This window comes from Melospiza melodia, chromosome 2 (assembly GCF_035770615.1).
Source record: "Melospiza melodia melodia isolate bMelMel2 chromosome 2, bMelMel2.pri, whole genome shotgun sequence".
NCBI classification, from domain to species: domain Eukaryota; kingdom Metazoa; phylum Chordata; class Aves; order Passeriformes; family Passerellidae; genus Melospiza; species Melospiza melodia.
In genome coordinates, this window is record NC_086195.1 from 61,291,201 (window position 1) to 61,318,146 (window position 26,946).

At 41.0% G+C, this 26,946-nt stretch overlaps 1 protein-coding gene and 1 long non-coding RNA gene across 3 annotated transcripts in view; one reads left to right on the forward strand and one right to left on the reverse strand.

Moving 5' to 3' along the window:
* The first annotated feature begins 612 nt into the window (after positions 1-612).
* Positions 613-26,946, forward strand: part of CFAP91 (cilia and flagella associated protein 91) — a 30,461-nt gene continuing 4,127 nt past the window's right edge. Inside the window, exons 1-14 of one of the 2 annotated variants that reach the window (XM_063148392.1) lie at positions 613-1,090; positions 3,163-3,314; positions 6,135-6,218; positions 7,521-7,586; positions 8,475-8,674; positions 9,771-9,948; positions 10,285-10,442; positions 10,685-10,867; positions 10,998-11,140; positions 17,296-17,409; positions 20,407-20,478; positions 21,765-21,911; positions 24,422-24,643; positions 25,897-26,045. In XM_063148392.1, the coding sequence (XP_063004462.1) occupies positions 3,187-3,314; positions 6,135-6,218; positions 7,521-7,586; positions 8,475-8,674; positions 9,771-9,948; positions 10,285-10,442; positions 10,685-10,867; positions 10,998-11,140; positions 17,296-17,409; positions 20,407-20,478; positions 21,765-21,911; positions 24,422-24,643; positions 25,897-26,045 (1,844 nt within the window). In that variant the 5' untranslated portion in view covers positions 613-1,090; positions 3,163-3,186. The remainder of the gene's footprint in view (positions 1,091-3,162; positions 3,315-6,134; positions 6,219-7,520; positions 7,587-8,474; positions 8,675-9,770; positions 9,949-10,284; positions 10,443-10,684; positions 10,868-10,997; positions 11,141-17,295; positions 17,410-20,406; positions 20,479-21,764; positions 21,912-24,421; positions 24,644-25,896; positions 26,046-26,946) is intronic. The other variant, XM_063148391.1, reaches the window with a different exon arrangement.
* Positions 779-19,802, reverse strand: LOC134414182 (uncharacterized). Its single transcript, XR_010026687.1, has 7 exons — positions 19,739-19,802; positions 19,224-19,456; positions 10,268-10,397; positions 9,441-9,528; positions 8,391-8,556; positions 4,806-4,956; positions 779-863 (listed from the first exon to the last, which is right to left on the reverse strand). It is a non-coding gene; the product is annotated as an uncharacterized LOC134414182 (long non-coding RNA).

Below are 26,946 nucleotides of genomic sequence, written 5' to 3' on the forward strand. Positions count from 1 at the left end.
CCGCTCTCGGGAGGCGGCACAAGATGGAGGCGGCAGGGCGAAGCCTTAGGAACTGCGGAGAGCGGCCGCGGGCTGCTGGACGGAGCTGGAGCACAAGCAGCACCACGCCGGGAGCGGCCGGGAAAAACCCCGAGGAGCGCGTTTGTCCCCGGCAGAGTCGCGATCAGCCGCCCCCAAGGCCGGGCAGGGCAGGGCAGGGCAGGGTCACGATCAGCAGCCCCCAGGGCCAGGCAGGGCAGGGCAGGGTCCGGCCCGCAGCAACGCCCGGCCGCAGGGGCGGGACATTGCCGGCCCCGCCCGCCCGCCGTGGCCATGGGAACGGCAAGCGGGCCGGAGGCGCTCGGTGGGGACGGGCTCCCGGCCGGACCTTCGGCTGCTCCTTCGGTACCGGGCCCGGCCGAGACGGCGGCGCCCCGCCCGCGGCCCGGCCCCGCTGCAGCCCCGGTAGGGCCAAGCCGAGCCCTTGGGCGGCCGGGGGCTGGGAGTTGGGCGGGACGGGGCGTGAGGCCTCCCCCGCCCCAGGGACCCCCGCCCCAGGGCCGCGCCGAGCTCGGCACGAGGTGGGTACCGCCCGAGCAGCGGGCAAGCGATAGGGCTGGCGGCTCCGGCGAGGCTGGGACCGTGAAACATTAGCTGGAGCAAAGCCAGCTCTGTGTCCCAGAGGGAAGCATCATGTACAGTATGGTATTTCCACTGATTACCATTCCACCATGCCTTCATTTTAATGTTTCATGTCATCACAGTTTCTCTTTAAGTTGATGGTGCCTCCAAAGAAAGCCGATTTTTCTACTAGATTTTTCACCTGTATCTTCCACAGAGCAGTAGGATTTCAGTTCTGAGGCTCATTTGCATGATGGTGACATCTGTTTGATACAGAGACATATATATCAGTTCTTTCTTCCTAGTTTGTTTCATTCTCTATCTTATAGACACTTTTAAAGAAGGAAGTGGAGCCTGATGATTCATGCTGATTCCTCAAGTATGTAACTAGTTATGTTTGTTCAATTGTCTTTCAGTCCCTCTGTACACACTGTGAAGTGAGAAGGACCCTCCAAAGTGACATGTCCACGCCCAGCTTGGTGATAGACTGGTAAGTGTTGGCCAAAGACAGCTCACATGTTCACTTTGTCTATTTCTGCATACACATGGGTGGAAACTCTGTCTCAGTCCTAAGCTGCTCCCTTAGAACAGCAAAATACAAAGCAGAGAAAGAAGTTTTATCTAAAACAAGACAACACAGGGAGTAGCCATGATTGCTGGCCTATGGTGACTCTATAGCACCAGCCTAGAAATACCCAGCTTCATGTTCTGAGTCATTTCCTAAGCTGTGTGTCAGTATTTTTAATTGTCTATCTTCAAATACTCTTAATTATAGCTTGTATATGTTACTTAGATCTAATAAAATCAGTGGGCATCTGCTGGGCTGTTGTTCAAGCAGAGCTGTCAGTTCCTTACTTACCTTGGGAGATACTTACACTACAGATCCTACTTAGTATGTAGCCTACTTAGACTAAAATGAAATATCCAGCAACATCTAAGCAGCCAATAAAGACTGCAAATCCATGCTAGTTCTTCATACAGAGTTAGCAGAGTTTAACTTCCTAGCTAATCCTTACCTAGCTAGCCCATGCTTAGCTGTCAGTGTTCCCCTTAGCTAGTTTAAAAGCAGCTAGGGCATGTCTGTGGAGGTTGCAGTCACACCTTCAGACAGCAGTGATTGATAGTTGCACAGGATGCATACAGGTAGAATGCCAGAGGAAAACAGACTTGGTGCAACTGCACAATGAATTGGATTTTACACAGAGTCCTCCTGAAGCTATGCATGTGACTGGGGCTGCAAGACAGATATTCTGAACTCAGACTTCATTGCTGTACAGCAAGGAGAAAAGCCGTGAGCAGCTTTCCAACAACGGAGTCAAGGAGCATTTCTTTTTTTTAAGAATGTTGCTGGATATCTGTTATTACATTATCTCAGAATATTTCTTATATCTACACGAAAACAAACAAGTGTTTGTCTGCCTGTCCCTAGAGAGACAGAGCTGGGAACATTGCCTGTCATCAGTGAGACCCTTGCAACAATATGGCTGTGCCAACAGTTCAGGCCAGATGAACTAAACAGGCATCCTGTCACTAAAATTGCCATGTCACAGGTGTGTTGCCATGTCAATGGTGTAGATGGGTGTGGTGGCAGACTGTTGCATGAAACGTTTTAGAATCAATCAGCAAGTGTATAATGTACAATTCAAAACACTACATCCTTGAATTCTTAATCTGTAGCTTCACAATTTGGGATGGACAGAGGTTGTGATAGTATTAGTTCATAGGGTATTCCAAACGCTCAAAAGTTGAACTCCTTTTGAAGACAAATGGAACAAAAATGCAATTTTGTGCACAGCAAGCAGCTACTCATGGTAGGGTGCCTAGATCTTCATCAACTGACACTGTCTTACATTCTGGTGAGTATTTCTGAAATGTCACCTGTATGCATTTGAGTTAGCACCTGCTGAAATGAAAGGGGCAATTCACAACTCAATTCTGATTTTAGTCTGTACAGAAGCTCAAGCCAATAGAGCTACATCACTTATGATTGCAAAGATTTATTGGCAACCATAAATTTAGCAATTTAAGGCATATCTACCCAGGGAAATTATTCCTTAAAAGGAAGGGTGTAGATGTTTAATGTGATCATTTTTGTATGCTAGCTCCCTGAGTTATTTTTAACAAATGCTAAAATTGTTCCAGTATAAAATAATGTAACTTTACCCTGCAAGTGGAATATGTTACTTAATTTCTAGAGCACTAGAAATAGGAGGGAGTTACATGGGGTAATGTGCTAGAAGTTCACATCGCTGCACATTCACAGTTACTGCACACTAACTTCTTTATGTAACAAACCGTTAGACCTTTTGGTTTTCAGTACAAGTTTAGCACTGGAAAACAGCCAGAAGACAAATCTGTGCATCTGCTGCTAGTCTGGTATGCTCCACATCTTGAGAAGAAGCATCTAACTAGCTGACATCATTAGCATACGTATGCCGCCTTCTTTCCCCATCCCAAATGTGCAGTCCTGTAAATCACAGCAGGCTGGAATTCTGCTTTCTTTAGTGCTGTGTGAAGGGGCTAAATTGCAGCCTCTCTTCTTTGTGTCCACACAAATGCTAGGTGAAGGCACCGATATTCTGAAGCATGGCTACCGGAGTGATTCATTTTCCAGCCTGCAGTTTGTGTTTAAAGAGTGAAGATCCAGTGCCTGCATATATTGGTCGACAATGGAGGGCTCAGCAGCGCCTGGAGGCTCTTCAGCGCCTTGCTGTGTAAGTGTTCTATGGTTGGACAATTTAAAACAAACACACAAACAAAACCAACAAAAAGCCATGCACACTGAAGTGGAGATGACTGCAATTTGCTCCTACTTATATCTCCCTTGAAATTAAGAGATTGCAGCTGTTGTGGAGTATGGTTACCCATCTGTTTCTTACAGGGTGGATGTTGCACATTCCTTCATCCCTGAGCTATCTGCTTTGCAGCGGTTGCCATGAAAAAGAAGAGTTATTTCAATCTCTTACAGATCAGAGGAGTTATGAAGACTTCAGTGACTCATGTGTGTTATTTCAGTGGGAGCTCTTTGATTTTAGTCCCGTGCAATTGCAGCTGGTTAGGTTGCTTTTGCTGTTCCTTCCAGAGTCCGTGGGGCCTGAACCAGGGCGCCACATTTTTACTGCAGGGGTTTCTTAGTTGAGCAAGCTATCTCCTGGTGTCTGGGTTTTGATTTTGATTTGGGTTCTGATTCAGCAGATATTAAAAAAAAAAAAAGTTTATGTGTTTTGCCACACCACAGGTTTTTTAACTCCTCTTGTAGCTGTATTCAAGACTGCGGGCATCAGCCTAGGTTTTTGTCTTCAAAGGTTCTTTCTGCTTTAAACAACTGACTTTAGACCATGGGCTTTTCAGATGGTGCTTACTCTGGGGTTGCTGGTAACTGAGTTCTGCCATATGCTAGATAATAATCAAAGATGATCAAGAGTGATACAGTGGATTTCATACCTGGTTTTGTTCAGTTTTAAAGACATATTCTTCTCATTACCATAATAAAAATATAAAATTTGGAGTATTTTTTCTTAATACTATTTTCAGTGTTTCAGACTGTCCCAGTGCATGAGTACCTCAGTCACTGCAATTCTGTAACAGCTTGACACCTGCACTGCTTTAAAGTTAATTTACATTTCAACAACATGTATTTGCAAAATGTCTTGCAATTAACAAAAAATGAGAAATACATCCCCTGTGTTTCAACCTGCACTGATTGACAGTGCTGCTGATATGGAAGACAGAATATTTCCCAGCTGTCTTCTCAGTAGTTGCACTGCCTCTGCAAGGTTACTGGGAATAAATGCTCATTTATTTCAGCAAAGTCAGCAAATATAAGTCAAGGACATGCAAGAGGCAGGATCTGTGGAATAAAAAGGGCTATTTCCCTGGGTTCCCATTGTGCCTGTAACTATACCATAACAGGATGAACGGGGTTTATGCTAATAAAGTTAGATCATAAGAATAAGTGCCCACCTGTGCTGAATGAGCCACAAATCCATCTGGATGGAGCAACAGTCTGATATGTAAAGAGTCAGCTAATGGAACTAGCCATCAGCTCAATTAACTCATTTGAATTACAAACACAACCTCACAATAATAGGTTGATTAGTGCTGAGCAAGTATATCAGGTTACGACACTGCATCTCAAAATATTCCCTTCTCTTTTCTTACGTGATGTGACTGAAAGCCTTGGGAAGAGATGACTTTAAACTTACCTTGGCAGTAAATTGTGTGTCACAGGAGGTTAATGAAGCATCTCGAAGCTTTCCTGTGGACTCCCCAGATTCCACGGCACAGTTTGCAGGAATTAGATGAGGGTTTGGAAGACAACAGGTCTCAGCATGTAACCCTCTGTTTTGATCTCACCTGTCAAGCAATGTTAAGTATTGTTAATTGTATCTCTGTAAATATTCCTTTGTAATTAAAATCAGGCGTCAGTAACCAACCCCAGTACCCACAAGCCCGTACATCTTGAGGTCAGAATTCATACAAGTTGCCAAAAATGGTTTTATAGAAAACCTGGCCTTCAGGACTTGGCTTGTACATAGCTCAAAGAAATAAAATCATCATAGAATGGCCTGGGCTGGAAGGGACCTTAAAGATCATGTAGTTCCAACCCCCTTGCCATGGGCAGGGATACCTTTCACTCAGGTGAAAGGTATCTGTCCAGTGTGGTCTCAAACACTCCTGGGAGGGAGCATCCACAACTTCTCTAGGAAGAACTTCTATTTTTTGTCTTTAACAACTGTGCAGGTTGAGAAGAGTAAGAATGGAGTATAAAGCAGTTGTTAAATAGCAATCCTGATTAATAACTTTCAAATTTCTCAGTTGTACCCATTATCTCACTGACTGCCTTAATGAGGTTTTCCATATAATCTTCCAAAGCCTTAAAGAAGACTCTTCAAGATGTTACAGTGAAAAATTTAAACCATCTGCAAAATTTAAATTCAAAATGGGGAAAAAAAAAGAAGTGTTCTTGCAAAAGATATGGTTGTTCCAGCATAGATTTTGAAACATTCCAATGATTGTCCTAATTTTTCTGCTTTACTGGAGAACTCAAATTGAAATTGCTGATTCTAAATTTTTAAACATTTGCTCAAAAATCTCTTTACCTACTTTTCAAAGGTAGAAAGTGTATTCTCCTTTGCTCATTCTGTCTTTACATGTATTTGGAAACTGTTTCACTCTTAAGACAATAAGCCTGTTCCCTCCACTTCCAATAAAAGTGGTTTCCTTTACAAAGTAAAGCATGTACAAGTGGTTAACGCTTTTCATAACAAGCTCAAAAGTTTTAATAAAGGCAGTAAAGATCATTTCCTGACCACACATAGTGGGAAACAAAGTGTCAAACTGTTTTGCTACATAGGTAAATGTGAAGAAACAAAAATAAAATTGCTTGTATAAGTGTGAGGCCTGGGGGGAATTTCTAGTGTGCATGTTGGATAGTGCGACCAGAGGGGAGAGAGAGAAAAAAAAGGCATAAGGAAGAAAGATAAGTGCTCTGAACGTACTTTCTAAATGATGTCCTGTATTTTGGCTTTCAGAGGTCAGTCTTCTCCTCATCTGCCTCAGGTTGTGTATGAAGATCCTGAAGTTAATGGAAGGAATCGCTACAAATATTTTACACGGTAAGGAATGAACTGATTTGAAACAGGGTTCAGCTTCTTTCTGTGCATTTTCAAGACCACCTAAGTAAAGGCCAGAGCATTATTTTTTCTATATTTTCTGTCAGTACTTTGATCAGTTCTTTGATAAAATAGCAGATTTTAATAGTAACCAGGTCTTGAAACACAAGATCTTTCTAAATTCACACTAATGACAGAATTTTCAGTTCTGAGTTACCATATAAGCAAATATATCAGACATTCTGTACTTAATAAGAAAGCTTTGGGCTGTAGATCATCCTGCAGAGGAGGAAGATATTTACAAAGGCAGTGTGGTTCTCCAGATCCTAGAAAGGTGTTTTCTTGAAGAAGGAATCCTTTAACTCCCAGTTTCTTCCAGGAGCAGAAAGGGAGCAAAGGGAGCCTTGATTAACTTTTCATCCATGTCCCCTATTGCAGGACTGCTCTGCTCCTTCCACAAGGACATTGCAGGTCAGCAATGGACTCAAGATCTGAACCAACAGCTACCATATAAGCATTCTTGGCTTAGTCACAATACACTTTGAATTGCATTCACTATTTTACTCAGCAGCTATTGGCCGCTATATCCACTTTAAATATAAAAAAAATCGCAAAGTTTAATAAGTTGAAGTTTATTATTGCTCCTTTATCAACAGTTTTAAAAGAACAAAGATGATGTTATCTTCTGCAATGTGAAATTAAGCTTCAAAGTCTTCCAAAGGCTAAGGGAAATCGACAGAGAACTGCAATATGCAAACTATAAGAATGCCTAGGAAGGAATTATTAATATGTAGCTGAGCCCAAATCACTTTCAAGATACCTCATAAAGTATTGCAAAAAATGAAACAATAAAATTAGATAAGTCCAAACCATCTTATCAGCTAATTGTAGGAATGAATTTCAGGATTTCAAGCAGTTATTAAAAAAAAAAAAACACTACTCTTTCAAAAAAGTGAAATTGAAGTAAAAAAAGTAAGATACTTAGTGAAACATACACAAAATATTGGGAACACACTCAAAACTAACTTTAGTAATTGTCTTGTTTTGCAACTCCAATTTCTGCTTTGACTTACAAGAATAACACTCAGTCCTGGTGTTTATTGGTGAAACTGTAAACTCTGTTCCTCCTTGGCTATGAAAGAGTTCTTTAATATTTAGGCACAATTCTTAAACATGCAACTAAGAGAACCACAGTCGTGGAAAATCAGTATTAACTCCACTGAATTTAGTGGACTGCGTTTTTTCTGAACCATAATGATCTTTTAGGCTCCTCCTTGTTGTCTTACTTTCATTCTCTCTCTTCAGACCTCTCAGCTTTTCTAAGCTGCTTCCAGCAGGTGTTCCAGAAGCTGTTGCTGATACAAAGAAAGGGTAAGTAGTAAGACTTTTAGAAAATTACTGTTGTAATGGGTAACATCTCACCAGAAAAAGATCAGGAGATTATTTAGCTGGTGACCACTATTTTTCATAATGAACCAACAGGAAAAGCTTGTTAAGAGGTAAGGTGCTGCTCTCATCATTGAGAATTCTAGAGGAAATAGATGATGGACTGTTTCAGAATTTGCTTGCAGTATATAAGTAGTGCTTTGTGAATAAAGGATGTGCCTCTAGTGTGTTAAGACTGTGAGGCTTGAAATAGAAAGCTTGGTGTCTCTGAATTCTAGAAGAGATACCATTGCAAAGATTCTCTAGTAGAGCAATATTGTTGGAAAGTCTTCTGATATTTTATTACAATCTCTGATAGATGCAGTGCTGCTCAGAGATGTAGAGCATCAGTAATGTAGTCTAATGTGGTTTTCAGAGAGCATCAAATTTTGAGGTCACATAAAAAAATTCACTTCCTGGTAGAGTTGATGCAAATTGCACATGCTTATATCAGAATTAAATTTTTATTTAATTGTTGGGAAGAGAAACATGTAAACTACATTGAAGCAGTCCTACTTCATGTTACTTCAACAATTTTGTGTCCATTAAATGCAATGCTTTAGAATTGATTGGTAGGGAAGATTTGTATGTAATAATCATGAGAGCTGAAACTAGAAGATTTCTGGATTATTTACCTAAGAAGGGTATTTCAGACTCAGTGTAGCCTCAGTCTGCTTTTACCAAAGATAATGGAGTTACCATCAACGGGAATAATGTTAAGATAAACGGAAACAAATTTAAGACTCCCACATTTGACTGACATGTTTCTGGTTTGTTTGCTTGGAGGTTTTTTTAATGAATGTGACCGATCTTCCATCTTGCACCTCTTTCTAGGAGAGAGTCGCGTACCCTGTCAGCCGCAAAGGATGCAGGGGATGCAGGGGACAGCCAGGTCCTCAGCCTCTTGTTCCGAACCCTGGGGACACAGACAGATTACAGGGATGGTGAAGCACAGACAGATCCCTATTCCCCTGAATATATAGTCCGCAGTGGCTCAGTCCCTGAAATTCTGGCACTTGCTACACTCACTTGGGGTGAGTTGTGAAATTAAGATGAATTAAAATAGTCATGTCGCCTCTTTAGCAGGAAGTTCTTTTCTTTTCAATGTCAGGCTATTGCCAGTTTTGGTGGTCTTTTATTTTGTGTGCAAATTTGGGGCAATTATTTTGTTTGTTTCTAAAATAAGTATGGTATTTCACTACTTAATGGTTCTGGGGCATTTCATGAAGGGTTTTGAAGACCATTCAATATAAAAAGGTCATGTTTCACAAATGGGAACTAGGAGCAGTTTTTCCATTAACCCACTGTTCTTCAGCTGATCTGAGTTTTGAACATCATTGCAAAAAAACAGTATGAAGTATTACAGCGACCTGTGTGGGCGCTGCTGGTGAGAGAGAGACGGTGAATTTTGTTTCTTGATCAGAAGGCTTGATTTATTAAGATATGATATATAATACATTAAGACTATACTAAATAGAATATAGAGAGAGGTTTGCAGAGCTGCTAGCTAAGCTAAGAATAGATAGAAAAGAATTTCAAACAAAGCTGTGTCTAGGGACTCAGTCTCTTAGCTTGTACTGGTGATTGGCCCTTAATTATAAACATAGGAAATGAACTAATCAAGGTGTCCTTGTTGCATTCCACAACAGCTGATAATAATTATTTACCTTCTCTTCGGGGGCCTCTGGCCTCCCGAAGACGCAGAAATCCAAAAGAAAAGATTTCTGTAGAAAAATGTTTGCGACAATGAAGACTGCTGCCCCAGAACATACCTGTGATCCTCATCTCCCAGTGTCTCACCTGTAACAATGATGGACACGGCATATGCCAAAGAAATTGTTCATTCTCAGGAAGTATCTTCCTAGAAAAGCTTTTCTCCCTTTGCAGCCTGCAGTAGAGGAATGAAGTGCCAGCGTTAGTGTGCACTGAACTGTAGCAACTGCAGCTCTTACCACGCCTCGTACTGTAGAATCTCGCTGGCCTTAGAAGTATTTACTTCTGGCTTTTGACAGTTCTGCTTGTGTTTACTGCATGGTCCTGTACCCATACAGCCCTCTCACACTTTTTGGTGGTGGCTATTTGTAGGATTTGCCAACTTCCCAAAGAGGTAATGCTTCTTGTCCCTGTAAGGTCGGGGGCTGCCAGCAGGACAAGCTGAGATGGAGATTATTGACCGCATCCGGGAAAAACGCGCTTGGGAAGCAGCCCTGCCACCCATGGACAGTCCCTCAAACATCGCCAAGAGGTTGAAGATGATGGAGGCTATGGAAAGGAAGGAGTGGGCCTATAGAGAAGCGGAAATAGATAAGTAGGAGTCCACTCATGCTCTTTTGTTTCTTTTAATTATTTGCTGAGTAGAGGAGGAGCAAGAAGGTTTAGGGGATTGGCTGCAGGGTACAACAAGCCTTCTAATTCTGTGAAAATACCCTGATTTTGGGAAGGGATATTTTTCTTAAATTTAGTCTCCAGGTCTGCTACCACAATATATTTTACCAGTGCTTAATTCCCTTTTTAAAATGAAAGACTGAATATGAGAAATGCAATATGAGCTATTTGTAAAGGTATATAGGATTTGGTGGTGACAGCATTGCATAGAACACTGCAGAGTACACTCAATACTGCCTGACCTTTTCTTTCCTTGCAGGTTGCAGAAGGTTCAAATGGAAGCCTTTAAGAAGCTGCTGCAGAGGCGAGAGGAGAATCAGAATGAGCTGAATGCCATGCGCTTGAACGACCACTGGGAAAATCATCAGAAGGCTAAAAAAGAGAAAATGAGAAAGATTCAGCATGACTGTGCATTGAGTAAGTCTGAAAGACAGGAAGAGAAGGGTATGAGACAGTTTTCAGACAAGCCATTTCCATTTTCACAAGGTTACCATCTATTCAAAATGAAATAGGTTGTATCCACAGTATCAATGTGCATGGCCAGCATTTGGTTTGTCATGTTTTTATTTTATCTAGCAAAAGCTCTTGTGAATTTACAAAGACACGGCTTTTACAGAACTATTTATGTGAACTGTCTCACATTTGTATTTCCTTTTCAGTGCTCAGGAAACTGATAGCTAAGAGGAAAAATTGGATGGGAAAGCTGGAGAGACGAGATATCATCAGAGAGTATAAAGACTTTGGATCACAAACATATGCTCCTTTGTCTCGAATTGGCTTTTTCCCAGACAACAATTCTGACTACTATGCGGTAAAAAACTACTATCTTAACACCTTTGCAGGTAAGGCATTTTGGAAGACTTGAGATACTGCCAAAATTCAAGTTTTCCTCCCCATCACTCCACTACTTAACCACTGTTTGTATTAAAATCCTTGTATATATCATAATCTTTCTTCATATTATAATCTTAGGATTGTGTGAACTGGAAAAATCTGCCCCGCCTTCTTTCTTCCCGATCAAGATTAAAGCTCCAAAACCTAAATGCCATATCACTAAGACTGGCTATATTAAAAGGTCAGGAAGACTAGAGGTAGTCCTGAAACAAGTTCACGAGGTATGAACACATGTCAGTTCCTCTTAGATTTGAACCGCTCATAAATGCAATTGGGAAGATGTGTAAGCTTCTTCCCATTTTTCTGTACTGAATTCTTATTCTGTAAAACAGCTTCTAGGACAGAATGAATCAAACATGCAGACTATTTCAGCTGCTCTGATACTCAGCCCATCAATACTCTCACTTGTGCTTCTGCTCCAATCCTATAGTCAACAAGCACAAACAAATCTGTCTTCCTACAGATCAGGTATTTGGATTGGAATATGTTATGTCCATTTGAAATTCTCACCCTTTTCTCATTCTCATTCTCATTTCTCCATTTTACAATGCACTACTGCCTACACTGTCGAGCTTCCAATAATTAAAGAAAGCAAATCTGGATTCATATTCCAAAAATGTTGTACGTTATTTTAAAAGTACATATTGTAAAAGCATCTGTAGCAAAGCAAGATTAAAATGACCCCACTCATAAAATCAGGTCACTATGGTGGATGTATATCACTGTTCCCTAAGAACAGCATCTGATTTGTAAACATGCTAATAGCATTTTGCATATCTTAATTTATCACAACTGTTCATGCAGATGAGGTGTCCATTTATGCAATTAACCACCAAAGAAAGAAGTGTCTCATTTGCCTCTGCAATCATAATATTTGTAAATTACATGTACTTTTAAGTACACTTCTTGTGATGCTGTTGAGGGTTACCTTCATGTAAAATCAGGAATATTCTTGGCTGGCTTCTGTGTCTTTGGAAAATAGTGACTCTCATTTGTAAAGTTTGGCAAGTTTCACTTACATTTATATATATATATATATATTTATATTTATATTTATATTTACATTTACATTTATATTTATATTTATATTTATATTTATATTTATATACACACTTCTTTTGTTTTAGTGTAATGCAATGGTAATGTCAAAGCAGACAGTAATCTGCTATTGCTGAATTTTAAATTGAAATCTTGGTCTGAAAAATCAGTCATATTGTCTCAAATTTAAATTCTGCTGGATCTTGTAAAGATGGAGTATTGCATTTCATTATTATCCAGAAAGAAACTTTCAAAAAAAAATCTTGAGTGCCACAGGAATTGTTCAAGAGTAAGGACAAAACTCGTAGTTTTAAAGATACAGAAGTGTTGAAGAGATTTGAGTTTGGGTGGGTATGCATTAAATTCAAGAAGTAATTGTGTAATATGCATCCTAACACGGTTCTCATTGTCAGCAGAATGTTAGTCCAAGCTTTTGGAGCTGAATTCCAGTTACAGCACTTGTATTCTGTCTGTATAAAATACTCCTCATTGTTTGAAAGACTGTGGTGAAGTGTCTAAACTATAGCCACAGAGAAGAAGTGTGAGCAGCCAAATGCTGGCTGCTCACACAATAATGTCTCTTCAAAGAAAAACTGGTGGACAAAGGAAGATGGAATGCAGAACAAATGCAGACAATTCTGCACGTTTTTTTTTTCTCAAATTGGTGTAGATCCCTTGGTCTGCATTGAGTTATAGCAACTGAGAGGCTAACATAAGTAATACTCATTTCCCCACCACAAAAAAGCCAAATGTATATTCTTTTAAAATCACAAACTGTTTCCTTTGCAGACAAAAATTATAAAATAAATCCATTATGCAAAATTTAACTGCTGCTTTTAGATATACAGAAAAAGACACCAGACTGGTTGGTCCAGACAAGCAGAAAGTACTGACATTGTGAAACACCCAGACTGCCTCCACTGTTACATTTAAACAACCTTTCTGTTCAGAGAATCAAGAAATGACTGCCCCAATTAGCTGCTGAGCTCTATGCTGCTGTTCCTGGTCACTTCTCCCATCAGAGACTTTTGTTTCTGAAGTTCAATGGCTATAGCATGTTCTGGCTTAGCAGAGCCTTGCTGACAGAGCCAGCTCAAATGCTGCTGGAGCTGTCAAAAACAGAGCAGTAAAGCATGCAGAGTACTTGCATTAACAGAATTTAGGGCAATCCTCCCTGAGAGGAGCTCTCTGACCACTTGGAATAAGCAGTCCCAATTGTGCCAACAAACCTCCCATCACACAGCAGAAAAGAAGTTTAAAGCAGGTAATTGGGGATCATCTTACAAGGGCACTGTGTTGCTTTGCTTTATTTCTGTAGCTGAGTAGCCAGATCAGTTTTCTATTCTAAAGCTTTATTTTAATGCTCTCCTAGCACACTTAATCCATAAATTCTCTCCCATAATCCTAGAAATAAAGTGGAATCCTAAAAAATTCAGAGTACATGGAGATCTAGCTCTACAACGAGTTTTTAATTTTTTTCCTGGATTATCTAGAAGCAAGTAACAAATATAGGAGAAATGCTAGATACTGACCTCAGAAGTAATTAGTTTTAATAAAGGAAGTTGTCAAGGCTTGCTTCTCTGGCCAAACATGAGGAAAGATGGATGAGTTCTCCTCATTATATTCCTTTTTGTTTGCCATATGGAGGGTATTCCTAGGCTTAATGGTTTTTAGAAGGGATAAGCAATAATCCAGGTAACTACAAAAAGGATCTGTGTCCTCCTAAGAATGAGAGCTGCTTCTTTCAGACATGAAACTAAGCCAAAAGGAGGGATTTTAGAAGCAAACTTATTTTAGGACCATCCTGAAACCTTTTGCAGAAGTATTATGTACACTCAGTAATCTTTGAATAATTCTGTAAAATAAGAGAACATGGCAGAAACAGAAGTGACCCAAAATTTACAGTAAAAACAAAAATCTTTATTTTAAGCCAGATCAGTAAAAGGATTGAGAAGGGTAGTTCCTAGCTAGCACAGCTAACAGTGCTGTAAGAGTGCAAGTGAGCCATTATATAGACAGCCTAGTATGAAAATCCAAGACATTAAGGACATAACATCCCAATACAGATAACTACTGCAGGGAGTAAATGCAGCTAGGTATAGTGAATACACCAAGGAGTGGAGGAGGTGGCAGAAGACATCTCAGTGCAGAACAATACATGACTTCAGGCAGACCCTCTGTGCTCTGGTGACTCAAGAGAGATGAAGCATCAGGTGGTTCCAAAGTGTTGTATCAAGATGAGGTCAGAACCAGAAACTTCTCACCTCAGCATTAAGTGCAATTCTCACCATGTCTGTTTTCCTTCATCCAGTTGCTGGAACGAGGTAGAGAAGTAGAGGGGCCAAGAATGTCTCTGGAGAAAATCCCTGCCAACTTCAAAGCATAGGAAAGGCTGTTTAAGCAGTTCTTTCTACAAGAACAGATCTCCACACAGGGTTGGTTGGCTCATGCTCAGACAGGCTCTGAGAGCTTTTATGTCAGTCTTGATCAGCCAAGATGCAGCAGCCAGGCTGCATTGCTGAGCAGGTTGGCAGCCTGTCCTCAGGGATCCTACCTGAAAGGAGGCTGCAGCCAGGGGGAGGTCGGCCTCTTCTCCCAGGCAACCAGTGACAGGACAAGAGGGCACAGTCTTAAACTGCACCAGGGGAGGTTTAGATTGGAATTAGGAGGAATTTCTTCACAGATTAGACATTGGAATGGGCTGCTCAGGGAGGTGGTGGTCATGGTCCCTGGCAGTGTTCAAAGAAAGACTGGACATGAAAAAAAAGACAGACTCAGTGCCATGATCGGCTTGCCATGGTGGTGTTCATAGGTTCAACTCGATGATCTCAGAGATCTTTTCCAACCTCATTGATTCTGTAATTCTGTAATCCCACAATTTTCATTTGTGAGCAAAGAGGAAGAAGGAGAACCATGACTCCATACTTTGTGCTGTACACAAAAATCAAATATACCTAGGATCTTGTGGAATGGAGAGGATCACAGAGAAGATAATGGAGGAATCTAAAGAATGGATTGAATGATTTCTTTGAATGGAGACTTGCTTCTTAAGCTGTTACCCTGTTCAGAACAGAAGAGTTCTGCTTCTCTCAGGAGCTGGCTGAGAAGCCAAGGTGTATGGTGAAAAGCATGGGTGCCATTTGCTGTTCACTGCGTTTGCCAGGAGAATGGAAAAGAGATGACTTTTGTTCTTCCACTGTCCAGTCCAGTCAGATCCTACCTTGACTCTGAAGCTGCTACCTGAATAAAGGAATGTCGTCTGTATCAGGAAAATTGGAGTATGATATGTAGACAGTAACATTTGGTGTATGTTGCTCAGAAATTTGGCACTTTTAGCTTTTAAAATCAAGTATTTTTGTAGTGATTCTTGAGTCCTGGTGTCTCTGTTTCCAAAAATGAGAACTTGTTAAGTTGGGCAGAACCAATTTAGGCAAATCCCCTATATTTTCTTTTTCTTTTGTTAAATCTTAAAATCATTCAGAGCATCAGATTAGAGAAAGTAGATGGTAAGCTTTTTTTTTTTTTACTTAGTAAAGACAGTCAAGCAGGCACTAGATACTGTTGACATGAAAACATAAAGCCACTTCTAAGAACTGCAGTATATCTCAAGTCTGTATTAGTAAAGATTCCCTCTTGTCCAAATTAATCATAGATTTTTCTGTCTTTAAAAGTTGTTAGTCTGGTTATATTTTGTTATTCTGGTTAGCAGGAAACATTTTTAGAGGCCACAGTTTTATTAGGAAAATTCTTATGAATGCAAGATTGTACTAATAAACATAGTAGCCATTGTTTTCAAGAGAGTCACAACTTCAGTAGCTTTTTCTTTCTGCTTCCCTTGCCCTGCCATGCAAATCTCCTTATAAATCTCTGTTATAATCTTCATGCTAGGGAGCTCTAAGGTCTCTACATACAAAACACAGTTCAGAAAATCTCTCAACATTTTTGAGCAATAACCATTTCACATGGCTGTAAAGCAGTTTATAGGCTCTGATTCTTCCATTATTAACACAGACTATTTAAGAGGCTTTCAATAGTAAAGTATTTTGTCCCCTCCACCTAGAAACCTCTTTTCTGGAGCAATTCATTATCCTGACTTGAAAGATCAGATCCTACATGCAAGAAGGTTTTTTGTACAATGACTGCTAGAGTTTCAAAACTTCATTAATTTCACAATTAAATTCTGTGCAAATGCCATCATTTTCCTGTTACTGGAGAGCTAAATTCAGCATTGAACTTTTTTCTTAAGTTTTTCTTTTGATTTCCCTCCCTGGTGCAATACTGTATTTGAACCTTTGAAAGAGAGAGAGTGAAAAAAGGAAAAGGCACACTTTCCCTTGCCAAAATATGAACTTTCAATAATAAGGCTAAAGATCCAACCATACAGTGGCAGGATTATAGTTTTGAAGGAACTTTAAATGGACATACTCCCTTGCCTTTCTGTGCAAGCCAAAGTGTCATGTCCTGCAGCAGTCATGCAGTTGGAAATGCTTATCTGAATATCTAGTTCTAAGGGGCTGGTGGTGGGAAATTGGCAGGACTTGGGCTTTTTAAACAGTTTGAAGAGGTCTTGAAAGAGCTGAGCATGTGGTGGCACTTCCAGTCTAGTCTGCTGACAAAGTGTGGCATCTGCTGCAAGCAAGATAAACCCACACTTAATGGGCTTTTGCATTTTCTTGGTAGAAGGAAATTTTTGGACAAGACAGTTTCTCTTTTGCCCCCAGTCCACCTGTGCAGTTGCTGTGTGTGTGCCATGGGGCTGCTGGGCAGTTGTAAATGAGCAGAGCAGAGTTCCAAAACATATTTTGCTAGGAAGGGGTCATTTGGTTCAATCTTGTGCTTATCATACAAATAGCTTATCATACAAAGACATTTCACTGTCACAGAACAGTGACAATACCCTCTTCAAGTGACCCCTTCATAAAACCTTCCAAATGCACAACATTTCTAAACCACAGTAAAAAGCATTACCTATCATTAAAGGAAAATAGTTATAGCATTCCTAGAAAATTAATTATTTGAGAATTAGAGATGAAGTTCATACCCATTTTAGATTAATTTTAGGTGACTCACAAGTGCTGATGACTTATTGGTAAATACAGTAAAATAACTCCTGCTTCCTTCTTACATACGATTTTTGACATTCCCATCAATGGCTTCTGACCAACCAATAACCTCATCTACTGACTATGGTCAGTTTTTCAGTTGATCTGAGAAGGAGAAGCCACAAGCCTGCAAAGCTTTCAGCTCCCTGTAGTCAGTGTAGTCAGCATCTAGAGGACTGGCCTTGTTATGTTGTTCTATCTACCCACATTCATATTAAGTTGGATGTCTTTTGCAGGAACTTCTGGAGAAGAAAAAAGCCAAGGAGCCAAAGAAGCCTCCCCCTGTCTGTGAAAAAGTAGAAAGCCCTGTTCCTAAACCACCCACTCTAGTCCTGGAAAAACCATCAATTGTAAGTGAGCTGGTTTTAGCGCTTTTTTCCCTTTTGATCCCTGATTGTTTCCTACACAGTTGTTAAAGGAATGCCCAGGGAATGAAAGAAGGTAGTTTTATCTTTTTTTGTGTGCATCCCTGTTAAAAATAGCCATCATTGTTTCTTAAGACTCTCTTGGTCTCTATTCTATAAGGATACTGGCAGCCAAAGATTTGAAAATAATTTACAGTATCTGTTGGCCAAATCCTGAAGTAAATTTTATTTTAAAAAGACAAAAATTAGTAGACATGTTATTTCCTTATTCTTGGGGGACAAAAAGGCATCATCATCATCTTCATCATCATTATTATTATCATTATTATTCAGTAATTTCCAACCTTCTGATCTGACAACACTATCATAATCCAGTGAGGCAATTAAGTTTAGACTTACTGAAGTCAGAGAGACATTAGCTGCTTAGCACTGAGCATGCACTTCATTAATTTTCTGGAGTGGAGCTCTTGTCATCATGCAGGATGCAGTGTTTGATGAACATGCACTAGTTCACAGATAATGATTCTCCTGCAGAGATTGAAACAGCAGTAATAATGTGTCATGGGGGCTGTGATATGCTGTAGGAAAAAATTACTTTTTAGGGGAGCTGCAACTTCCTTTCATTTGTTAAAGTAAGGTACTTAAGAGCTGGTTGCCCCAGTGGACTGTTTTGTCTTCTAACTAACACCATTTTCATGATGTACTAAGAATCAGACAGAATTACTATTTAAACTTGTGAATTTAAGAGTCACACAACCATGAAAGTGAAGAAAGTCTTATTAAATCATCCATGCTGCTGTGTTCCTTTGTGCAGTATGATATTCTATGTTTTATGCAGTCTATTTTAAGATGACTGGAACAAGAATTTTTTATCTCCTTGGGAAGAGCTTTTCACAGCTTTACCAACTTCTAAGCATTAGATACTGTATTGCAGTGGTGGGTTTACACTGTTTAGGCTTACCAGTTTGGCAGATTTTTAAGTACTTTGAGGTAACATGTAAAGAAATCAGAAAAATTTTTCTACCACTTGTAGTCATTCTTGAGTGTGGTCACAGAAAACCACAGATGGGTGGGGTTTTTTTAAATTCCAATACAATAGAATTCCATCTTCATTAATTTTGTCAACATTTGGTTTATTTTCAAGAATTTTTATGTGTGAACACATAAAAGATGGAGCTCTCCAGTGAAAACTCCCTCTGTAAAATCAGGCCACTTGAGCCACTGAAGAGCAGCACTAACATCTCATGCATTGCCAAATCCAAGTAAGGTTTCTCCTACCAGGTGGCTGTGAGGAGCACTACAAACAAGGCTCTTCTGTGTTGTTAATGCTTCTCTTCCTGCCACACACCCATACAAGTACCAACTGCTAAATGCTTCCCACTGGAACTGAGGATCTTGGAAAGAAACTGTGCCAGGATGAAGTGGAGAGAATGGAGGCTGCAGGCATCCACAGCTTCTCTCCCCTGGTCATTTCTAATGGACTTAATAGCCACAACAAGCTCACAGAGCACCTCTGAATTCCTTCATTACTTTAAAACTTTCTTCCAGCCTCCTCTAGTTTGCAGCCATCTCCTAGATTCTTCTATATCCTTAATTTTTCCTTTTTTTCTGCAGGGCATGATAGCTTTTCATCTCCCCTCATTCTTTCCTGCTGGTTTGTAGCAGGCAGATGGACAAGCTGATGATTACACTTGCTAAGGCATCATTTGCAGCATTCAAAAACAGAAGTACAGAAAAATGCTCCTCATAAAAATCCAAACCTAATCTTAGTTAGTATCACACCAAGCAGTTTGGCTTACCAGTATGTGTGCCATCACCATCTCCAAAACTGTCCTGAAGGGATTTCACACTGTAGACAGGTAATGTGGTAGAGTTTAGCTCTCTAGGACTGGAAAATCATTCCTTCTTTCCAGAGAAGAAGAACATACCAAATCACAAGTCCTCTCACTAGTTCTGCTTTCCTCCTCCTGAGTGCTGGTGTGGAAAGGCAGGAATGATTCCTTTTGCATTTGGAAAACTTAATCTTCAACACCTAAGAAAAAACAGATAACTAAGATTCAAGCCCACACAACTTCTCTCATCCCACACTCTTCCCTGTTTTTCCAGCACTTCTTAAATACCACATGTCAATGCAGACCTCATAGGTTCTTTATTTAAAAAAAACATGCTTCCAGTTTTAAGATTTCTTTTTATTTTTCCCAGGCGCCCAATGAACTTTTTCCTTTTCCTACTGTCAACTCCACTAGAAAACCCCTCACCTAGAAAAAGTGCTGCCATCTGTGCTTTGTCTACTTCCATAAGCCCCCTTTTTTACCTTCAGGGGTCATGTTCCCTTTCCACCATGCTCCATCATTCTTCCAAGTTGTTATCAATCACACAACGCTAGGCCAGGAAAGCTCTTAAAGAGACAAATCACAATGGACTGTGGTTAATTTTGCTTCCAAACTATCACTTTCTGAGTCTTAAATTTACTGAGGTACTCTGATAAATATCACCACTGGAATAAATATCAAAAGAAAAATTGTAAATGTTCCCTTTTAATTTGAAATCCTTTTTTATGGTTAACAGCTCTCTTGGACATATTCTGTCCTCTTAGTGTCTCGACTTGTTAAATTAAGGTAGCTGATGCTTTTTTTGCAAACTTAGATTCAGTCAAGCTACAAATAGTACTTAAAATGCATGCAGTAATTTTCTCCATCAACATCTCCTTATCATTAGGTTCTCATCTCTAAAGACCCTCTAAAATTTCAAATAGAATCTAATTATACAATCTTTCTTCTCCATCCCTTGTAAAACATGAAAGTACATGTTATTCTGACTCACCTTCCTTTCTCTGGAAATTAAAAGAATGGTGTTCAGAAACAAGCAAGGAAAGACAGGATATGAGTTAGACTGTTTAACAGTTAAACAGATAATCCACAGAAATCCCAGTCTCCAAAGAAATAGCTGATTATTGTGTGGATATTTGTCATGTTTTGGCAGGAGGAAGAGGAAATAGACCTGGCAGTGATCTGTCTGCAGAAGTTGCTCCGAGGCAGGGCTCTTCAGAACATGGTATTGTGTCTCTTTGTTTATGTCAGTCTTCAGAATGATGGTGGGAATGACTGATTGCAAAGGGTGTTTGCAATCTTTCTTCCACAGCACTAAGCAGGGGTAGTGAGGCTCTTCACAGCAGAGTTACTCAAATGGCAAATTCTAGACTGGATCTGGACCATGAGTACATTCTGCCATGATTATGCCAAGGTTCTAGGCACAAGAAACCTCCCACATCCCAGCGAGGCACTTGTATTTCATACCATCTTTCTGGTTTCCACTGGTGGTGAGCTTGGCCCCAGATGAGGAGCAACTGAAGCCTACCACCGTGATGTGCAGGACCCATCATTCTGCTTTCAGGGGAACAGAAGGGGATCTAACTAAAAATTAATTCAGTAGCCATGCCTTGTGGGCTTTATATTAAGCAAGTCTGTCACCTGTGATCAGATCAGTCCTGAAGGGTTGTTTTTGTGTCCCCAAAAAGTAGAGTTGATGCTCTCTCTTAAAGTAACTATTTAATGGTTTTTAGTGTTCTCATGCAGGACCCTGAGCTTTAGCAAACAATACAGTATTGTGGAAGTGGCTTGAGGTGGAATATAGAGTTCCCAAGTGTTCTCCAGTTGTGTGATGATCTGTGAGAAGGATGGTTGAGGCCACTGAAGGATCGTTGACTTTCAGACCATGAAATGTCCCACCATTTAAGGAATCTTCTTCCAGCTACTGCTGGATCAGAAGTACATTACTGAGTTGGAGAATGACCAAGCAGGGTTGAGTGATCTTTTGTTGCTCTTGGAAGTCCTGTTGGAGGAGAGTGGGATTGAGAGTAACACAGTGTCAGGGAGGGCTGGGCCACATAACCCCATAACAGGGATGGCAGCAGTTTCAGCAAACTCCCCACCAGTTTATGGCTTTGGGCTCCCTCAAAATGAAGGTCAGAGGACATGAGGTGTTGAAACACTGTGAAGCTTTGACATTGAGGCTGATATAGCAGGTTGTGCAGAAGACTATTACCCTTTTGACATAGGTAGTGTTGTTGCCCATTCCAGTGGTTTGAGTTTGGGTAAAACCAAACAGAATAATAATAATAAAAATTAAAAATAAAAAAAAATAAAATTAAAAAAAATAAAAGTAGCAGCTTTGCCTGACAGCTGTAGGGTTTGCCTAAATGCAACCACAAATTTGTTATAGAGAGGTCTTGGTAACAGCTGGCCTTGCAACTTGGAGAAAAAGGGTGTGTGTTACTGGCAAAAACATGTTGCTCTTTATTCTCCTTTTGATATGCTCAGTTGTTCACCTTTGTTTTAAAGATATTTGAAGGGAAGGAGAGGAACCTGGATCTGATCCAAGAGCTGCGCACCACTCACGCGCTCCAGGAGGATGGACAGCTGCTCGTGAAGGCACAGAAGCAAATGACACTGTCCTTACAGCGACAGCATGACTCACAAATGAAGCAGGTTTGCTTGCATAGATGGGAAGGTTGATTCACAGCTCTGTCCTGACCAGACACTCTGTGCTTGCAGCACTACAACACTCTCACATTTAATTTTTTATGTTTTCTATTATCCACAGCACAGAAGGCATCCCAATAGCAATAAAGCTCTCCTAGCACAGGCCAAGCACTGAATGCCTGAGGGGCTAAAATTGCTCTCTTGCTGCTCTGGAGGCTCTGGGGAATCTCAGACTGAGGCACCCTGACCACAGCTGCTATGCAGCCAGTGTTTGCTTTGTTTGCAGACAGAGCACTTATTTATATTTACAGGGCTTTGAACAAACAGCAGTGTCAGATGACCCTCAGTTTTCCCACATTTCAATCCATTTGACGGGTACTATGACCTGGTATCACAATACATGCTTGTCACTCACATCTGTTGGATGTTTTTCTGAGTGTTTGTTACTGCTCTGTCATTTTCCTGTCCCTTTTCTGGCTTGGCACCCTCTCAGGCTCCTCCTCACACATAAAACCTCACAAAGGCAGCCAAAGCCAACTTATTTTGTAAATCCTGTTGGGCTCAAGACTTCTAGAACCTTAGCAATGGTGACTAAGGTCACCATTGAGGTACCTACCACTGTATGCAGAGCAAAGAAATTTTGGGCTCCATTCTCTGCCAAGGATCTGGTGAGATCCAGGGATGCAAATTTCCATCCTGTTTCCTTACAGTGTCACAACCTTCCAGAGGAAAGTGAATGAAATGGCAGATGCTGGTCAGGAGTAGATCATAAAGAAATTTTGCCAGAATTCACTACAATTCAGAGAATGCAGTATCTATCACATTCCTACAAGCTTTCTTGTAATTTTTACTACTCTGCTGATTTTTAATGACCAGCTGTGAGGTAATTTGGCAGCTTCCATTTTACAATAACAGCATGCACTGGCAAGTTGACCTGGTGGAGATGAAGCCAGACCACTGTTTCCTGCTGGTTGGGCAGCAACAAAATTTCCCCTTAGATCCCAGTAAAAATTGAACAGGGATTGAGTTTTATCATTTATCATGTAGCATTTCTAGATACTCCCTCATGCACAGCAAGTCCAGGTGTGGAATGCAGGAATACAGAATATTTCTGCTGAGGAATTAAGAGAAAAATAAAAGCCTTGGGTATTAGAAATTTACAGTGCTCCATTTCTTCTGGAAGCCCAGGTGAGAGTGAAGGAGAAAGCAGTTCAAACATCATAATGACATTCTTAGAGAAGGAGGGCGAGCAAATGGTAAAGATACTGACCTCTGATCTCAGAATTTCCCTTTTGGAGTGCCACTATCCCCCTCTGCTGGTATTGGCCTCCTCTCACTTTTTTTTTAACTATCTCTGTAGGTTCACAGTCCAGGGCTCAGGTTTTCAAACATTGTGAACTTCAAAACTCTCTGGAATGCATGTGCAGAAGTTTTCTACATGTGTGGCTATTTCAGAAAGTCACTGATGACTCTCAGTTCTATAGGGTTTGGTGGTCACAGGTTTTTTCACATTTTTGACCATTTTAGTGTAAAATAAATGCTTCCTGCCTTAAGAGGATGGAAACGCCACATAAAACAAAGAATGAGGAGCTGAAAATTTTGGACTCATATACAACAAAAATCTAACACAAGAGTGTTCCTGAGTTGTTTTCCTCCATTTTACACCTGTTTTATATACAGCACCTGGAGCAATGAAGAGGAGGGAGCACTTTAGTTCCATGTTATCCCTCCCTGTGGGGTGGTGCAGTTACTGCATCACCATCTTCCCTCTGAAACACCTGTGGGCTAAGTGCTGTCACTTCTAGATCTGTGCAACATTGACAATTCCACTTCCTTTGAAACACTGCCTGGGCAAACGGCACCAAATAAATCGGCTGTATAGCAAAGCTGATTTATTATTACTTGTCTGGGATATTTCAGCTCCACTTCAACTTTTGTGTTTAGGTCTATTCTGTAATTGCCTGTTTATTTCAAGAGAACACAGCATCCCAGCCAGTTCCAGACATTCCCTCCTGCCAAGGCCTGTGGCTTCAGAGTCCATTCTGGAGATAATGAACTCCCCATAGATCTTGTCTCTTTCTGTAGTGCAATCACACATACCCAGCCCATAGAACAGGATGTGCCAGGAGCAAGGAGTGAATGGCACAGTAATGCTGAACACCTGGAATCTTGTCTCAACTCTGTCACAGACTTTCTGATTTTCCATTACCCGGAATTTTGAGGTCTCATTTGCACTTCTGCAAACTTCATATAATTACTGTCAATTTGAATTTGTCAGTAGTTAGTAATTTGTACAGTTTTAGGTTCAATGCCTGAAGCTGCAGGTACTCATGGTTGCACTGTGCAGAAACCAGTCAGGGCATGTAGCACATGAAGAGTGCCAAACTCCTGGGACTGTCCCGTGGCTGGTCTGCGTGGATGCTGCAGAGCTGCCTCACATGTCTGTGGTAGTCCTGGGACTTTGTACAACATTCCTGGGGTTTGTAACACAATTCTTTGCATTTTTCTTTTGAAAGCTGTCAGCACTGGAAAGAGACTTGGCCACAGTAGAAGGAAGGGCACTGGCGAACATGCTTGATTTTCTGGCCAAAGAGCTGGTGAGGCTGCAAGAGGAGCAGAAGATCCATGCTCTGCTCATGCTGGCTGAGAGGCAGAGGAGGATGCGGGAAGCCGAGGAGAGTGGCCGGCGGCAGCTGGAGGAGAGCCGGCGGCACGAGGAAGATGAGCTTTTCAGACAGGCAAGAGAGGGACACTGCTGGGACTGGAGGCAGTTTGTAGGAGCTGCCTCCTTGTGGGAAGGCCCAGATGGATGGGAGCTGCTTCAGGGCTGACTTTGGTGGTGGCTAGTTCTAAAATTGAGGGGGAAACTTAGTGAAGAGAGGGTGAACCCTTCCTGAGAGAGTCCTGCCCATTAAATTGAGGATGATCTGAATACCCCTACAGACAGTCCTGTTAGGCCTGTCATGAATGGGTGTAGGTTTCTGAATTTCTCCAGTAAACACCAATGGAGAACAGATGTACCTAGATCATCTCTAGGGATAACATCTCTAGGGAGTTTTGTCAGCACTTGTTCTGCCCATCAGAACTGGTATGTGCTTTGCCAGGAAGGATGCCTTTAAGCAAGGGTTTGGAAAGTTTTTGCTCCTCCCTGCCTCGGCCAAAGTGGACTGCAAATAACAAGAGGTACAACACTTATTTTGAAGTAACAATAATAGATAAAGTAACCTTGAAATCAAGAAAAAAATACTGGTTTACCATATTCCGTAACTATTCTATAGTCTTGTTCCTTTTCCTAGCTTTTGACTGCACGAAGCATATTTCTCCTTGTTGAAAGACATGAGTGGGAGTCTAATTGACTAAACCAATAATTTTCAAACCTTGTGGGAGGTGGTTAATACCAAAAGGGTCTGGCACCATGTTTATTTTTTTAAAATTTTAGCTTCTCATCTTTTAAGTATTTCTGAGTGGTAAGCAGGTAAGGCCAAGGTGCCATAAGCTTATGCCCTGCAGATTAGCAGATGGAAAACACCCATTTCTAGAATCTCAGCTCTACAACCATTATAAAGAAACCAATAATTTTATCTTGGTTTTTGACTGGCTTGATGGAATTTTCTCCTTCAGGGTTTGCTTGAATGAAAGATAATTTATTTACTGAAGTCGATATCCATGATTATTACTTGGCAATTGTTGCTCAGGGGACCGTGAGAACTGAGGGAGCAACTGCCATTGCATTCACAGGACTAACCTGCTGCAACAGAATTGGATCTGTGAATTGGTTTTCTTTCACCTGAACTCATTCAATCAGTTTTCAGAAAGAATTACTAGAGAATAAATTTTTACAGAAAGCATCTCTGAAAACAAATCTCAGGTTGGCCTGCCCAAAACAAAGAGTCTTGTGAAAATCTGTTGTTCACAGCTGCTCTGGAAATCTTCCACTTTGTTCCTGGCACAGCAATAGGCAGAGGAACAATATCTTGGTGTTTTGTTCTAGGTGGTGGATGTTCAGGACAGAACTATTGACACCTACTTGGAAGATGTTATCCTGAGTAGCATGGAGAGGACAGCTGAAGAGCAAGCCAGGGAAGAGGTTCAGAAAAGGGCTGTAGAAATCAATGACATTGCTTACGAAATGGAGAGTCGGTAGGTGATTAAACAGCACATGAGGGGCTGTTCACAGCAGCTTAGAGCCTGCCTGACCATGTGCATGTGTCTGTGTGCATCACCCAAGCTATGGGCAGGGCAGAGCAGTGCTGCTCGTGGTCACTTCATTTGTGTGGCTGCTGTATGGGAACCACGCTGCTCCTACCTGCTACACACATATAAATCCATCAGAGCCTTATTTCCATACAGTGTGTGCCAGGTTCCCTTTGCAAATCACTTGTGTGATCTGTGAATCACCCTTTTTAGATTTCTCCACACCAGTATGAGGCTGTGACTGAGCTTTAAGTGAATCTGGGAACTGCCTAAAGCAATACCCATTCATACCGATCTTTTCATTTATTTACACTACTACAGAAAATCCATTTGAAAGAGATCCTAAAAGATACAGCTATACACAGCCTTTCATTCTGGGGTGGCTGTTCTTTAAGGAACTGCCAATTTCCATGGAGGTCACTCATATTGCTGGCTGCCTGACAAAGCACTTTGAGTAAAATAAGTTGTTGAGAACACCCCAGTCTGTGTTTGGCTGGGGCATCAGCAGTGAATACTTCTTAGGACCTGCCAAACCCCCAGTTCAGTTTCTATGCTCTGTTTTTGGTATTGAGCCATAAAAATCCCAATGACACAGTGACTCTCCTATGGCAGAGCAGCTGTGTATTTTGTACCTAGATGAATACAAGCAGAATGCTGGAATCCTTGGGGGAATGAAGCGTGGATAATGCATGCAGCCCCTGAGCCAGCTGGGAACCCACCAAACACTGGCATGGAACAGAGCACGGGGCCAGCCAAGTGCAGAGTCACAAAAGGGAAGAATTTAGCAAACTCAGCAATGGACCAAAGACTAAATGGACAAAGACACGAACCCTCAGCGATTTCTGTG